Here is a 17932-nt window from a genome sequence, read left to right on the forward strand (position 1 = left end):
CAATGTGAACAATAATAAGGGCTAATGGTTATACAGAGCTTACCACGTGCCAAGCCACTAGTAGTGTTTTAAGTATAGCTGCCCAGAGAGCATCAGGCAGGGGGGATAGCAGAGAGCTGGTCACTGCTTTATAAAAACACGGTCATATTATGCCACGTTCACTCCACTTGCCACACAATATCCTATGTAGTCCACGAAGTTTTGACTGACTTTACCCACTTATCAAGGTTATTCCCTCTCTTCCAGATCTTCTCGTAACCTCATACAACAGTGCTACTTATAACCCCTAGGCAGGCTAAAAAAAAAAAAAAAAAAAAGAGTTGCCTGTAAAGACAACAAAGACACTCCAAAATCCAGAACTTAACCGTGTCAGTGTTCCATGAACACACGTGCTATGAAGCACATCAAAAGGAAATGGGGGAATTGGCACAATTTATCTTTTTTAGCTTCACTGTTAAGTTGCTATTAGATTCACTCTGAATAATTTCAGGCACAAAATACAGGCCCCAGGGGTATTTTGAGAGCACATCAGGTTTCTTTTTTTAATGTTTATTTTGGAGGGAGGGAGGGAGGGAGAGGGAGAGAGAGAGAGAGAGAGAGAGAGAGAGAGCGCGAGCATGAGCAGGGGACGGTGAGAGAGAGGGGGAGACACAGACACTGAAGCTCCAAGATGTCAGCACAGAACCTGACTTCATGAAACCAGAGATTATGACCCGAGCCAAAGTAAGAAGCTTAACCAACTGCACCACCCAGGCACCGCGCAGGTTTCTAAACACACAGGTTTACAGCCTGTCTTTTCAAGCTTGATTCATCTCCTCATCAGCAACAAAGTTTCAAAGTGCTCAAAAAGATACACAACCCAAGGGGTTACTGCAGACTAAATCATACTTAGACAAAGTAAATGCCATACCCTGAATCTTTCTTCATACTATAAACCCTTCTAGTTTTCTCTCCAACTAACCATTCCCCCTTATCCACCACCACCTTTATTTAGCAAATTCTAAAACAAAACAAAACAAAAAACTATTCTACTGAACCCTCTTTCTTTGTCTCTCTCTCGGTCAGCCCTGTTTTTCTAACTTTCTTCCACCAAGGTAATCTTTGCTTATGACATAGTGGGTGTTCCCCTTTTTTTATAAACTTTAAAAATTCCAATCAGCTTTGCTTTAGTTTGCATGTAAAAAGTCAGTATGAAAGAGAGGATGCCATGGGAGTCACCAGAACACAATGACACGATTTTAGGATCACTTACAAGCAATAGGAAAATTTTTTAAGCATCAGAAAAAAGTAAGATAAAAGGAGAAAAATAAAGAAGAGAATACAGAGATAAGATACCACATAAAAACATACACATGAACATACATAACAGAGTAAGTATACAGAAGGTAGCTATAACTAGTAAATACAAAATATTCTTTCAATACATCACAGTAAAAAATGTCAGCTTATTTACAACGTGGATATTCATACTATAAACGTATACTATGTTATTTCACACACAAATGTCACATCTTGACACACTACCAGATGATATGTGAGTATGAGATTTTTATTAAGAGAAACCTTGAGAGGAAATTCAGTTAATTCCTCTTTTCTAAGTCAAGCAAGATCTAAGACCTGGTAAAACCTGTACCTAAGAATGAAACAGAAAATCCCAGGAGTCCTTGGTAGCTGCTTCTAATGCTTAATGAATTGTACCTCTTGCTAAGTGTCCTCCTGTAACAGTAATATCCCCAGATGTTTTAAACCCTTCCCTCAGCAGAAATGCCAGCAGACAGAATGTGAGGAAGCCATCTGTTAAGTCCAGTCTCTACTTAAAAGAAACTTCTCTTGTCAGTTTTTTGGAGGAGCCTTATTTTCCAGTCTTTGCTGAAAACTAGATCTGTTTTGGGTTACAGATTTAAAACTTGATAAAATTCCACTGAGGGTAATTATAGTTTTAAACATTATCGTTTTAAGCATTTAAAAACTATCGCGCTATCGGTCTGTGAATTACACTAATATAGTAAAATAGTGACTAAATCAAATGTAAGTTTTACAAAAAAAAAATGCTAAGTATATCTAGAAATATTTCTAAATTTAAAAATATATACCGCCTAAACACATACAACCTAGATTACAAGTAGCAAATTTCTTCATGAACATAATTCCAATAAAACTATTATGAAAATATTGCAGAAAAATAGGAAGAATTAGCATTTCAAATAGTGTGTCTTTATAACAGTAATAATATATTTTGCTGAAAGACCAAACACATTTTATTCATAATGTTTATGTGGCTAACTCCTAAAAGTCTGTTACTCCTTGAATATAATAGACATTTATTCTCTTTAAAAAAACCTTTTAAAATTTAATAGCCTAGAAATATCACTGGCCAATATTTTGACACTGGCACTAACTTCTTTGGGGATGAGCAGGATGAAGCAGGACACACACTTACTTACATGGGGACACAAAACCCCTGCACTTTATCTCCCCGAGGTCAGATGGCTTAGTCACGGCCTCAACGTGCTGGCCACTATTTTCTCTGATCAACGTGACCACAATGACCAAGCAGCCTTCTTGAAAAGCTTCTCTTTTTTTTTTTTTAATTGTATATTCCTTTTCTTACTCTTAACTCTTGGGCTTTGTATTTTTTTTTTTTTAAAGACATTCCCCCTTCCCTGCCTATTCATACTATTTAATTACACACTTTAAGTGAAAATGCCTTGTTTATTTCTCTGTACTCACGGCAGGATTTTTAAAAATTACACGGCTGCTTAACAGCTTTCAGCTATTGATAAAATACTTCTAAAAAAAAAAAAAATCTAGCCGTAAACCATTTGTCTGAGAAAAACAAGGGAAAAGAGATGAATCATTTGGAATGTGTGAAATACAATCTCTCGGATGAGTTTTTAAAATAATTTCAAATTATATCCCATTTTATAAATTCTACAGCACAGTATTTCTATAGATCACAGCTTTATGGGTTTAAAGCAGGGAGATTTCCTACATAATATGTGTCACTTGATTACCTTACAACATCTATATATTTACAATAAAGTTCACTGATTTTAAGTTGGGTGGCCAACGTATCTTCATTCCCCAAAGTTCCCTTGTGCTTCCTGGAGTCAGTCTCCAACCCCCACCCTCATTCTCCAGCAAACGCCCATCTCCCCCGTCCCTATATTTTTGCTTATTCTAGTATTTCATACAACTGAAATCATACAGTGGGCAGTCTTGTTTCTGGATGTTTTCACTTAGTATAATGCTTTTGAGATTCATTCATTCACTCATTCATTCATTCCACAGTTATTCTGTGTATCAGTAGTTCACTCCACTGTATGGATACCATCGTTTATCCATTTATCAGCTGGCGGATATTTGGGTTGCTTGAACTTTGGGCTGTTACGAATAAAGCTGCTGTTAATATCTGATTCCAAACCTATGTGAGCATCTATTTTCATTCCTCTTAAATACCCAGGAGTGAGACTGCTAGATTTTATAGTAAATTTATGTTCAACGTTATAAGAAGAAACTTTCAAACTGTTTTCCAAAGTTGTTGTGCTATCGTTTGCGTTAGCCATGCTGAGAGCTCCGATCAGTCCACAACTTCTTCAACACTTGATGCCATCAGAATTCACTTCAGTCACCCTCTTGAGAAAGAGGCTACTGTACTTTTGTTTAGCATTTCCCTAACAGCGAATGATGCTGACCACCTTTCAGGTGATCACTTGCCATTTGTATGTATCTTTTTTGGTGATGGGTCTGTTCAAATCTTTTGCTTTTTTTTATTGTACTGTTTGTCTTATTACTGAGTTGTACAGATTCTTTCCTAATGTGGCTACAATTCATTTATCAAGTATAAATTCTGAAAGAGAGGCTTGCCTTTCAGTTCTTAACAGCTGTAAAACATGGAAGTTTTGAATTTTGATGAAGTGCAAATGATCAACATTTTTCTTTTATGCTCATGCTTCTTGTGTCCTATGAAATCTTGGCTCAATCCAAGCTTTCCCCTATGTTTTCTCCTGTAAGTATTGTAGCTTTAGCTCTTATATTTATGTTCCATTTTGAGTTAATTTTTATATATGGAGTGAGGTAAGATTTGAGGTTCGTATTTTCCCAGTTTCTTAAACCCCAGACTTAATGCAAATAACAATTTGTTGATACTGATTAAACACAGTGTGAAATAAGAAGTCTTCTGTACTCATCCTATTTAAGCATCTCAACTTTGAATAATAAGCAATACTTACCTCCTCTCTTTTTAACTTTTTATTTCGTAACAGTGAAAGATTCACTAGTGGCACCAAAAAAAAAAAAAAAAAAAAAAAAAAAAAAAAAAAAAAAAACCGCTCAAGGAAGCTCCATGCACCCTTCCTGCAGTCTCCCCTAATGCTAACATCTTACACAATATCAAAACCAATAAATTAACACTGGTAAAATTCACAGAGTGTATTCAAACTTCACCAGTAATACATGCACCCATACGTGTGTGCATGCAATTCTACCAAATGTGTAACTTTGCAAACACACTACCACTATAAGCACTTAACTATACATCAGCACAAGACTCCCTTGTGTTAACACTTCTAGCCATACCTGTCCCTCCCCGCTCACTCACCCATCACCTTTGGCAACCACTAATCTATTCCCGATCTCTGTAACTGTGCTATTTCATGACTGTTACAAAAACAGAATCACACAGTACACGTCTTTCTAAGATTGGCATTTTTCCACTCAACATATCTTCCTTGCGGTTCACTAGAGGTCTTGTGTCAATCAATGGCTCGGTCCTCTTTATCGCTGAGGAGTATTCCTGGTAAAGCTGTACCACAGTTTAACCATTCCCCCACTGGAGGACATTTGCGTAGTTTGCAATTTTGGGCTATTATAAATGAAGCTGGTTTTGGGGTGCCTGGGTGGCTCAGTTGGTTAAGCATCTGACCCAATTCCGGCTCAGGAAATGCTCCCAGGGTCATGAGATGGTGGGATAGAGCCCTGTGTTGGGCCCCACGCTGGGCATGGAGCCTGCTTAAGATTCTCCCTCTCTCTCTCTCTCTGCCCCTCCCCCGCTCATACGCACATGCTCTCTAACAAAACCAAAAAACGCTGCTTATGAAAATCCATGTACAATCTATATGCATCTTTAACTGCTTTACTTTCTGACATACATACTGCAAAGTGACACAGAATGGAATCTGTTTTTAGAAGATTAAATGTTCAGTTAAAACAATACATGACCACAGTCAACAGGCTTACGGAGGGAGATTGCCCAAATCCTGGCCAAAATAGGAGATGTTAGTAAGGATGTGAAAAAGTATGTACTTGTGCATGTAAGGGAGGAGGGAACAGAAAAGGGATGACGATAGGGTCCTTTGCAGAAGGGCAAACATTTAGTGTTGTCATTCTCTACTGGATGGTTCTTTTGTTTTACATTTGTTATAGCACACAGACTAAACCCTAACCTATTTTCAAAGTTTGGGAATGTTTGATAACAACTCTGTATTGCTTTAAGGGAAGTTGATTTTGTTCTGTAAATAAGACCTTTTTTAGTTCCAATATGAACATTTTCCTTGATGATCACAACGCACTATAAATGCACGCATATGTGTCAGATTCTAAATTTATTTTAGGCCAACCATGCTACAGTTTATAGAGAATTAGAGAAATAATTATAACTCAAATATGGTAACTATAAGTTTCTCTGATCATATTTGGGAGGTTTTGATGTATGTTGTATGACATGCTTTAGACAATGGCATTTAAACAAAAGACTGACACTTCCAGATGACATCAGCAGGGAAGAAGAGCATGCGAAGAAACCTTACCAACAACAGCTGAGGGCTAAGTCCAGCTGACTCCAATGTACGACACATATCCTCAGTAGAGCTTTCTCCATGCAGACACTTCCAAAAAAAGAAGCTGCCTAGTAAAACAAAAGCAAAATGCATGAACCAACAGCTACTTACCATTTGGACTAACATTCTTCCTGAATTGCAATCTAGATCCCCAGAGAAGCAATACAGCACGAGAGAAGAGAAATGAATGGTTCGGTTTGTTGACTTTACAGCAGAAGGCAAATCATTCCATGTCTAGCACTGTCTCTTTAGTATAAGTAATAATCAATAAAACCTTTATGACATAGTGCCTACATATCCAGAGTATCTTATGTTAACTGAAAAACATACATTAAAGTTTCTCATTAATTTACTTTTGAAACAAACTGAATCTCTGAGATGCTGTGAACTCCTCCCAGGCTTTCATCCAGAAGAGGCAGGTTTCAAAGAGCAGTTTATCATGCCACCTACCTAAAGCCACATACTCCTCTTCACTCATCTTTTTTATGTTGATCGCATCTTTCTCATATTCTAAATATTCCAGGAATGTTTTTACAGGCAACACACCATCCTTATCATCAGAGAATCGGACGGTAGTAGTTCTGGACTTTTCCTGTTTGTACTTCTCTAGTAATGCCTGGAGCTTATGCAGTTCTTTTTCATCAAGCCTCAGTAACACAGCCAAGTCCTTAAAAAATAGGAAAAAAAAAAAAGTCTTGACTAGACCATGACTCTTTCTCTGACTCTGCCAAAGGAGTCGACCCCATTATCTGAGGTGAAATTCAAGGCTATAAGCAAAAGACGGCTATAATGTACTCCGCTTAAAATTTTACTCTCAAATCATGAGTGGGGTGTTATTTAAATAAATTAATCTTAAATACTACATATAACTAAAAGTACCATTTTTATATAATGTCTTGAGAATATTCTCTTCTAAAATGTTCGGATTACACCTAATTGTATTAATGTATAATCAGAAAAAAAATTACAAGAGTATCAACTACAACCCTTGTGATTCTAAGAAAACTAAAGGTCTGTTTGAAACAATATTTATTAAACAGCAAAAACACAATAAAATAAAATACTGGAAACCAATCATCACTGTATTTACATGTATATCCTCTATGTAACTCTTAGGGACACAGGGATTGAAAAGTCACAGATAACATCCTGCCAGCCTTTCAAACTATTTTTATATCCCATATGTGCAAAAACATCTCCTGATACTATTATTTTTCTAAATTAGGATTAAGCATACACAAACACACACATACGTAAGAGACCATTTTGCCACAGCAAGCACAACTTTCTTCCCCCCATGCTACCTGATAAAACTGCGCTTGTTTAAGAATGCAGCTTTCTATTTACTAAGGCTGTTGTTTTTAAAAACAAGCAGTAAATTGCAAAGTGCACTGAACACACACCAGCAGTTCAATTCTATACTGAATTGATATGAGCTTATATGAACGATGTCCCACAGACAACAAAAATGATTTCAAATTTGAATTTTAGTTTTACATGTACAATATTGGCCATTCAGCCTAGAAAATGATTGTATATTTTTGAAGGATCTAAAAGTCCACAGCAAAATATAATTTTTATAATTCTTTTTTTTTTTTTTTTTTTTTTTAATTTATTTTTGGGACAGAGAGAGACAGAGCATGAACGGGGGAGGGGCAGAGAGAGAGAGGGAGACACAGAATCGGAAACAGGCTCCAGGCTCCGGGCCATCAGCCCAGAGCCTGACGCGGGGCTCGAACTCACGGACCGCGAGATCGTGACCTGGCTGAAGTCGGACGCTTAACCGACTGCGCCACCCAGGCGCCCCTATAATTTTTATAATTCTTAAAAAGTGCTTTAAAACTTAAAAAAAGAACAATCAGTTAAGAAACTGATTTCTTAGATTTTCTGAATCTTTTCTATTTACAGACTATACTGGGGCTATTAAGTGGAAATGAATTCTATAAGGGATTATTAATGACATATACTTAACTTTCTCTGGCAAAGTAGGAGAGTTTGGATCTTACAAAAAAATCAAGCACTTAAGAATCTATGAAACGTCTAGGCAATCCTACAGACATAATTAAATCAACCTGACCTTTTTGTTGTTTGAGAGATTTTATACTATTGCTGAAGTAGAAAGAAAAAAGATCCCCAAAAATGGCTTTGTCGTTTATAATGGCAATCACAGAAAATGATGAAGACTGTTAAAATGCTTTTATGAAATCCATCTATAATCCCAAAGATTAAAAAGATGTTAAGAATATGTAAGTGGTTTCCAATAGAGAAAAATCTTCTTGTTTTTCTGTTTAAAAATTTTTTATTCACATACGTATATTTAAAATAAAAGGCTTCCACTTTAAACCTCAATTAAGTTTCAGATACACCTGGTAATTTTCTAAAAGCATTATCAGTGACTTGACAAATAACTAAAATCGCTTAGATAATTTTCCTTTAGAGAGAGAAGTGGAAGACAAGAGGCTTTCAGGGCAAGCGACCTGTGCCCAGTCACACACGAATCTGAGAGAAAGACAGGACAATATTTCCCTCTGTTCCCTATTAAGAAATTTATTTATTTATTATTTACTTCCTTCCCTATTGATTTCTCTGTATGGAAAGTAACAATTTGTATACATGCCCCAGAAATGAGTAATACTGCACCATAATGAAGATTACAAGGCGCTGCCATTTTTTAATGTTTTACAGAATAAAAACATAGAAGTTACTATAATGAAACACTATGATGTAAGACAGAATTTTTTAAAGCATTATGTAGTATACAATAGAGCCAGCTGTAGGAATGTGTTCACAAGACCACCACACAAAAACCAATCTCTTCTGTTTGGCAGAATCTTTTTTTTTTTTTTTTTTTCTTTAAAAGAAATTAAAATTTTCCTACTTTAGTAAACCAAATTTATTATAATTGGCAAATCTTGTCAAACTTATGTGGTATGAAGTAACCTTAAAAAAATGAGAAAAGAACAATGCTTCTATGGTAGTAAAAATAGATTAATAATAAAATGTAATATCTTAGCATAAATAATATAAATTTAACATTAAGGCACAGAGAGCCAGCAGGGGGTCTAGTAAAGAAATACACCTTTATACTTCCTAAAAATTCTTAATTTTCTACTTTACTATCAATTAAAACATTAAAAATAATCCAAGAGATTATTTTGTATGATGAGGAGTAGAATTACTTACATTATCTGAGAATGGTGTGTCTGAATGAAAATCAAGGGAATTTAACTGACTGACAGACTCATAAAGATGGAGTAGTTTCAGTTTATTGGCACAAAACTGTAGCAATCCTTCATCCACAGACTCCAGTTCTAAAAAGGTGGAGGGGAAAAATACATTAAAGAGATCTAGTTAGCCGACTCACAAAAGACTTTTCTCTCATTAACATTCATAGTCTTATATACTTCCCTGATGTTTTATTATTTTTTTAATTTAATTTTTTTATTTTTAAAAATTTATATCCAAATTGGTTATCATATAGTGCAACGATTTCAGGAGTAGATTCCTTAGTGCCCCTTCCCCATTTAGCCCATCCCCCCTCCCACAACCCCTCCAGTAACCCTCAGTTTGTTCTCCATATTTATGAGTCTCTTCTGTTTTGACCCCCTCCCCGTTTTTATATTATTTTTGTTTCCCTTCCCTTATGTTCATCTGTTTTGTCTCTTAAAGTGGAGTTTTGTCTCATGAGTGAAGTCATATTTTTGTCTTTCTCTGACTAATTTCACTTAGCATAATACCCTCCAGTTCCATCCACATAGTTGCAAATGGCAAGATTTTATTCTTTTTGATTGCTGAGTAATACCCCAATTGTATATATACACCACATTTTCTTTATCCATTCATCCATTGATGGACATTTGGGCTCTTTCCATACTTTGGCTATTGTTGATAGTGCTGCTATAAACACGGGGGTGCATGTGTCCCTTCGAAACAGCACCCCTGTATCCTGTGGATAAGTGCCTAGTAGTGCAATTGCTGGGCCGTAGGGTAGTTGGACTTTTAGCTTTTTGAGGAACCTCCATACTGTTTTCCAGAGTGGCTGCACCAGCTGGCATTCCCAGCCTGATGTTTTATTCTATTAAATATTGAGGTACTTAATAAGCTACAAGTATATATTTTCCATCATGGAAAAATGTCCAAATTCTTAAATGAAATAAGGCAGACTAGTAGTGGGGGGGAGGTGGGGAAAAACAGAAAGAGCTATCTGAGTCTAATACTCAATTTTTAAAACACTAAACCGAAAGCAGCCTTGAAGGTATCCTCCGTCAGCCCGGAGCTCACACGCTGCCTCCTGTGCCCACACACGGAGGACGGCCGGCAGGAAGCTGCCTGGCTCCCGTTACCATGGTGCCTGCTGCCAACTGTGACTGTGACAGGCCCACCCTCAAGGGAGGCAGAGACCACAGTGACATTCCCCATCCGTCCATCAGGCTTTTTGAAGAAAGTTTAATACCAGAGAAATACTCCTCTCTGTATAAAACATGCCTGCGTGGCAACTTACAAAAATTTTTTAACCTTTTATTTATTTTTGAGAGAGAGAGAGACAGACAGACAGACTGCAAGTGGGGGAGGGGAAGAGAGAGAGGGAGACACAGAATCTGAAACAGGCTCCAGGCTCTGAGCAGTCAGCACAGAGCCCAACGCAGGGCTCGAACTCACAAACCGTGAGATCATGACCTGAGCCGAAGTCAGATGCTTACCCGACTAAGCCACCCAGGCGCCCCTCCTGCGTGGTAATTTAGATATAACCTAATATAAAACAACCATTATTTCAAAAGACAGACACTTTACCTCCAAGAGTTGTTATAGCCACAAAAAACTTATTAAATAGGTAAAAATTTTTAGGAATCCCAGTTCTGGGTATAACTTGAAACCAGTGATGATTTTATAGAGCTCCAACAGTGGTGTTTGGTTTATTCTCACCTCAGTGCAAGATAAATTCTGATTTAATAAATTTTAAGATTTTGATAAAGCCTTGAGGGACAGGGGAGCTTCAGAAGCAAACTACGCTTTTTAACAGACATTTCCAACAAGTTGTATGCACTAAAGAAGTTCACTATCTTCCAAAAGGCAGCTTTAAATACGTGTGGAGAAAGCAAATCTCAAAATTAGGATGCTGAAACTGTTGAAAGAGGATACTATGATTTGCTAATTAAACCACTTTACGTTGGCTTAAATATAAATATAAAGCTGGCTTTATATAATTAACATGACAAGCAGAAAGTCACAACTAGATGAAGTCTGCAAATTGCACACTACAATTTAATTGATGTTAGAGATTCTGAATAAATTGAATTTTGCTGGCCTAGCTAGCTGGAGTACAGAGTTAAAATCCTACAGATAGAGATGTAATTATTTTTCAGACAAATTCTGAACAGCAAAAAACAAAAACAAACAAACAAAAACAGAACTAATAATTTACTCATAGTCTGATTTGGGAAGTCCTCAGTTGTTCCTGAGGGAAATGGATGAGAAAATGTGGATTCTATACACTAAAAGAATATTAATTCAAAGCATAAATTTTTTTATCATTTTTCCTGTCAAAACAAAATTAAAGAACTCTTCATCTGCAGAAACCGTTCTCCTCCCATAAAGGTAAACAGAAGAAAATGCCAGCAAGAGAACCTGGCTGTTTTTTGCACACCACCAGCTCATCTCCTCCCCGTGCCAATGGCTTTCACATGTGTATAACTGTATCAGAATAATCACTTCTCGCCATCCTATGCTGGTGTCGTTCCCCCAGTAGAGAGATTTGAAAGAGAAATATTTTTATATTCAGAGAAAGCTCAGAGGAAGATCAGCGCATATACTAAATAGGGAGTAAAAGTCTCCAAATACCATGTCTTATATGTATTATTTCCACGCTGAAGTAGCATCATGGTATCTTTAACAGGAACAGCTTTCTATAATCAGAATTGTAAAATCTGAAGCGAGACCAGAACCTCCAATCAGTACAAACCCTATTACCTTGATTTTTTAAAGTGTCCATTAAAGTCTGAGTGATGTTTCTAAGGCAGGAAAATGGTAAACGTTCACTTGCCAAAATGCTTTCCAAAGCCTAGAAGAAAGATATTGAGCAATTGCAACAATTAAAAGGTAATGATTTTGTTTTTTAAGTTTTATATTTATGCCTACACCTTCGTTGCCCCAAATTCCCAAGGGAAGCTCCATTGGTAAGACGTTTTAGCATACGTACCTGAGAATGAGGGTTGCATCATACGTAATAATCAATGAATTTCATCGCATACCCAATATGGTGGATGACAAAAAGTCCGGACTCAGAATGAGACAACTAGAAGGCAACTGGTGTTTAACAGAACGGCCAAGACAAACAGAAACCGAGACAAAGCCATTCACCAGTAAGAAGAGTGTAAGTCTACACCCCACGGGCATAAATGAAAAGCAGAGGCTGTTGCTGACGTGCCAATAACAAAATCTGACAAGAACTTAATTACTGCTTAATGACTGCAATTGAGCACGGCCAGGTCAACCTACAGGCCATGGGAGATACATATGGCACCACCTCACCCCAGCTACCTCTCCTGCCCTCCCCCAGTAGATGCTCCAGAGCCTTCACCATAGTTCCAAAATCTCCCTTTGTGCCTAAAGAAGCAACCATCAGAATCACCAATGGGTAGACTCAGCGGCTGAAGCTCATACTTACCACCACGTTAAATTGGCTTTTTTGTCGATGAGATTAAATAGTTTCAAAGGCAGGCTGAGAATACGGCATGAGACAAAAAAGGTACCACAACCCCTTCTATGTGTGTGTGGGAAAGAAATGGGCTCAGAGGGTGGCTCAAGAGGTTGGTCAAGCCCATGATGTAGTCGCCTCACTACGTGGTGGATATAAAGAAAGCGACTTTTGAGAAAGGTTAACACCCAAGAAAATGTAACCGCCTGTGTTCTGGTATTTATTACACAGAGGGGCAGCTGGCTGCCTATTTGTTCAGTCTTCTCAAGCCTAACCTGGTTTCCTTTCCCCCCTTAGTGTTGAAAACAATACACAACTTTTACTATCAGCTTTTCCAGCATTTTTAATAAAATTCATAGTTTCACACACAATTCAGTAGTGCAATAATTTTTAAAAAGGCCAAGATGACAGTCTGTAATATGCTAAAGTTCCCAGTTTTGTTGTTCCAGGATGTAAGAGAAAAGACAGTATCAAAATGAGAAGCCTTGTTTGGGTGAGAGCCCTCCCTTTCTACAGATTCTCTGAACTACCTCTCCTGGGTGCCCGCCTTGTCAGAGGAACGTCAGCTTTCATAACCAAGACTCTGCCCTGAGGAACATGAGAGCTAATTAGCCCTGTCAGAATGGAAACTGGATGAAAAGTCACAGGGACTTGCCTGTTTTACAATAAAACAAGAAGTGTCTCAACAAAATGACTACCACAGTAAGAGGGGATAAGAAATCAGTATTCACTAAATTCTCCCACACATCGGCATTACTTTAGTTGCTGTGGATTATGAAACACACATCTTTGGTGAAGACCCTACTTGAAGGGGCTTAAACGAGGTAAAAAGGAAAAAAAAAACTGGTGAGCTATAACCCATGTACATCAAGTAATTAGAAAACAAGGAGCCGTTAGCTATTCGGTTCTGATTAAAGGCAGACTAGGAGTTCAGAGATGTCCACGGGAATTGAAGCGTTGTGTAAGAACTCAGACAGCCAAAACTCAAGCAGCATTATGAGGGTTTTGATAAGAGGGTGCGAGGACAGGAATCACAGTGAATCGTCACAGCAGAATCCCAAACCTGGCAAAACTCAAGAAGTCTGACAAGGGCCTCTGACACAGCACACGTGAGAACGCGAACTAGCAGCACAAGGACTTCGAGAAGCAATTTTTCATCAACTAGTACAGCTAGCGTAGCTCATGCCCTACAACTCCCCTCTTAGGTATAAAACTCAGGAGAAACTCTTGCACACCGGGCATCAGGAAACAAAGATACAGTACCCCAGTACAAGGATAATCACAGTATCACGGTGATGGCAAAAAACCAAAACACCGGCAACAACCTAAATGCCCACTGACAGGAGGCGAGTGAAGAAAGTAGAGTCACAGGGTGGAATCCATACAGTACGTGAGCACATGCAGTACATCCATCAACTGTAGAGAAACGAAATTGCGAACACTGGTCACATTAGGGAGGGGGAGGGGACTGAGGAGGGACAGGAGGCTCGTCAGAGTTCCTGGTAACATTCTATTTCCTCAGGGGGCTGGTCATACATAAGTGTTTATTATTATTCTTTAACCTGAATAGATGCTATGTATAGATACGTGCGTCTATGTTTAAAACATGCATCCGTGTGTATGGTAGTACTGCTTAATTTTTAAAAGAAAAAGAAGGAGAAAGAGAGACAACACAACTTCCATATATGAATATAAAAAGGTTGCATGAATAAAAACATGAAAAGGAAGACGTTAGCCTGTCATGTTTGGAGGGAAAGAGGAAAACAAAGGCTTTCTTAAGAGAAATAGGTTACAGCCACTCGTCGGGAAAATTCACATGCATACTTACTTGTTTCTTCGTTGCAGGATACTTAATATCAAGAAGTAGTCCCTTTATTTCTGTTTCAACCAAATCTACAAAGAGAAAATTAACCAAACTACATTTTTCACTATTATTACAAGGTAAACTTTATGTGGAAAGAAAAATGCATATATCTGTAGCTATCAGTCAGTCTAAAGGACTTCTGGTTTCTCTCACATTGTTACTTTACATGAATGTTAGTATCTCCCAGGTGGCAAGCTTCATCTTTACAGAGCAATTCCAATAAAATATATGCAGGATTACTTGCAGCTCACCTTATTTTAAGGAATTGCAACTGCTCAGAGATGAATCTTTTTTTTGAGAGAGAGAGAGCACAAGTGAGCCCACAACAGTAGGGGAGGGGCAGAGGGAGAGGGAGAGAGAAACTCAAGGAGGCTCCACGACCAGCGCAGAGGCCGACCCAGGGCTCCATCCCACGACCCTGAGATCATGACCGGAGCTGAAATCAAGAGTCAGACTCTTACCCAACAGAGCCACCCAGGCGCCCCTGAACTATTTCGATGGCTCCATTTATAATGTGCTATTAATTTAGAAAATGATGAAAGAGCATGCTTTGTTATTTTGACTAAAGGACACCCACCGAGATTGGGAGGTTTTGTTTTCAGCAGGGTCGCCAGTTTCTTCACTAGGTGCATGTCCTTGGCTCGCTCACACTTCTTGTCGCTAAAACAATAAACACAACAAATTCTTACAGAACATGAAATCGCTTTCCTTCTAAGTCTGGCACACTCCAACTCTCTTTTCCTTTATATTCTTCCTATTTAACTTTAAAGATCTCTGTCTAGGGGCGCCTGGGTGCTTCAGTTGGTTGGGCGACCGACTCCAGCTCAGGTCATGATTTCGCGGTCCGTGAGTTCGAGCCCCACATCGGGCTCTGTGCTGACAGCTCGGAGCCCGGAGCCTGCTTTGGATTCTGTGTCTCCCCCTCTCTCTACCCCTCCCCTGCTCACGCTCTGCGTCTCTCTGTCTCTCGATAATAAATAAACGTTAAAAAAAATAAAGATCTCTGTCTAATGAGAAAAAAACAGCAACGACAAAACAGTAACTACAAAACCAAGAGCAAAACACAGGATGGAAAAGCTGGCAGAGGGATACCTGATCTTACCTCAGTGCCAAATGGAAAGGAACGTTTACTGTTTTCACACTTCCAGACACTGGATCAACAAGACAGATCTGGTAAGTCTGTGGCTGCCAGCTCTGACTGGTAACATTATTTAAGCCCATTATTTTATAGCCAGGATACAGAAGCCTGAGGAAATCACATACCAATACGGTAAGAATATTAGAGAAAGGAGAAATGCCAGAAGTGCTTATATTATAGCTAGGGACCCCTACGTTAGTCTCGATTTGGGGGCACCACTAAGTAAAATAAACACTAACTGATACCAAAAACACAAGTAAAGCAGAGGTGACTGGTAGAATGACGCCTTGTTAAAATGTGTTAGAAAAATTAAGCGACAGGCCTATGGCAAACAAAGCATTCACCTCACTTAACATCATCACCATGGGAACCTGAAGGAATCTCTCCTTTTGAGCCCCCACAGCATAAGCAAGGGATGGGGGCAAATGGCAACACCACAGGTCACTTTATTAAATTCAGTAGCATATCATGGCCTTTTCATTAAGATTTTTTGTTGTTGTTATTAAATACTTAATCCTTAATTATATACCAGGCACTCACAGGGAAAAACCATAATAGAGAACACTGCAATCCTCAAACGACTTGCAATCTAATAAGCAGCTTTAATAAAAGCTTTACTTGAACAAAAGCATTCCTTTTTGTAACCAGGAAAATGACGGGGTCTGCGGCTTACCTGCAGTGCTTTCCCACGTTGAAGGCTCCTACCCTAGGCCCCTGCTGTGTGCCCCACACTTCCAAGATTCCCCTTCTGGGTGCGTAGATCACAAGGAACTGAGCTACACGACTTGGACCCTGAGTATTTCCAAAGGGGGAAAAATCCGCCTTTTCTGGTACCCTTTCGTGGAGGTCCTCTACGATTTGCATCCAACCGATCTGTGCATCTCGATACCCTTTGAGACAGAGGAAAAGGGAAGCTCATTAGTTAATCAATCTAGGTTCAACCATAGCTTTCTGATGCACTCTGGGATATTTTAGCCAGGGGTTTAAGAAGAGCTATAAAAGCACATTACCTTTTTATTATGAAATGGCTTCAACAGAAAAGATAATAATAATTGTAACAAATACTGACTCAATCACCAAGTCATACTAAATCCAGAATTTTGTTAAATTTGCTTCCGATCACTTTTTTTCTTTAAAAAGAAAACGGCTGTCATTAAGGCTTCATGAGTCCCTTCCTTGATCCCATTCTCTCCCCTCCTTCTCTTTAAAAAATTCTTTCCCTTTAAATTACCAGGCTTGGATTTGAATAAAAGTCCCATTAAAATGTAAGAAAAAGATCAACCTGATCTTGTGCTTTTCAAATCCCGTGGTGCTATGCAGACGAGGGGGGATGTGGTGCCAGGTGGCAGCAGGAAGTCCCTGCCTCTGAGAAGAGGCAGCCGACACAGTCTTCCATCTCAGGGGGGCCCCTTCCACCGGCCACAGGCCCCTCTCTTCCAAATATGGGGGAACAGCACCAGCCGCAGAAGGGAAGGCCACAATGCCTCCAACAACATCGCTGTAGTGGATGTGGGCCCGCTGGGACACCTATGTCTTCTATATTCTGGAAAAGTCTTGCTGAGAACCACCCCTGATGTTATTTCAGAAGACAGACACCAAGAAGAAATGATGTGTCTGCGGCGCTGAAACCTACCTCTATAGACACTTAAACATGTAACAGGTAAACACTGCAGGAATTCTCTGGCAAGAAGGTGATACTGGTCTCCATCTGTCCAAAGTACTTTAATCTCCTCAAATCCATTTTTCCTTGCATTGCTAAGCAGAGACCACATTGCATCACAGCTGGGATTTCCTACCATATTACTGACATATTACTATTCCAAGGATTCCAAAACAATGCATTCTCCCCTTCTTCCTCGGTCAAAGAGATTTTACCTTTCTCAGGCTGACAATGTGCCTAGATATTTTCAAGTCTCCCTTATAGTTAGGTATGACTATGTGACTAAGTCCTGACTAAAGCACTGTGGAAAAAGCTTGGCAGGGAATCATCTTCAAAGTGGACTGGCTCAGTTGGAAGTTCTTCCTCTTCCTTTCTTCCTTCATGGAACTCAGACAAGAAGACTGGAGTTCCAGTAGTCATTTGAACCATGAAATAACCTTGAGTAGGGAAGCTACATAAAAGGCGACTGGGCTCCTGAGGTTGTCACGGGCATATCATTACAATCCCGAACTTGAGTCGTTTATTAGCAACTAACTACAACTCCTAACTGACATTTTACCAAGAAACTGACCCCAGCATATGGATATGGAAGTCAGATAAGCAAAAATTATTTTGCCGTCTTTAGTTTGAAAGACTTAGCATTCTAGATTTGAAGAGAACATTTGACTTAAGCGTGACCTTGTGAAGTGGAATGAATATAACAGGAGCAAGAAACTGACTTGAGGAATTTGACAAGGAC

General features: G+C 38.8%; 1 protein-coding gene across 5 annotated transcripts in view; it reads right to left on the bottom strand.

Annotated features, from left to right (window-relative positions):
* RAB3GAP2 (RAB3 GTPase activating non-catalytic protein subunit 2) overlaps positions 1-17932 on the bottom strand; it is a 104244-nt gene that overhangs the window by 28127 nt on the left and 58185 nt on the right. For all 5 annotated transcript variants that reach the window (XR_009254011.1, XM_058700592.1, XM_058700591.1 and 2 more), the window contains exons 14-21: positions 16207-16423; positions 15498-15641; positions 14973-15055; positions 14360-14424; positions 11805-11895; positions 9021-9148; positions 6288-6504; positions 5808-5905 (exon numbers count right to left, since the gene is read on the bottom strand). Coding sequence is in view for 4 of the 5 variants with exons in the window: in XM_058700592.1 (XP_058556575.1) it covers positions 5808-5905; positions 6288-6504; positions 9021-9148; positions 11805-11895; positions 14360-14424; positions 14973-15055; positions 15498-15641; positions 16207-16423 (1043 nt within the window). In the remaining variant the exon portion in view is untranslated. The remainder of the gene's footprint in view (positions 1-5807; positions 5906-6287; positions 6505-9020; positions 9149-11804; positions 11896-14359; positions 14425-14972; positions 15056-15497; positions 15642-16206; positions 16424-17932) is intronic.

The sequence above is a fragment of the Neofelis nebulosa genome, chromosome 15, assembly GCF_028018385.1.
Source record: "Neofelis nebulosa isolate mNeoNeb1 chromosome 15, mNeoNeb1.pri, whole genome shotgun sequence".
Taxonomy (NCBI): Eukaryota; Metazoa; Chordata; class Mammalia; order Carnivora; family Felidae; genus Neofelis; species Neofelis nebulosa.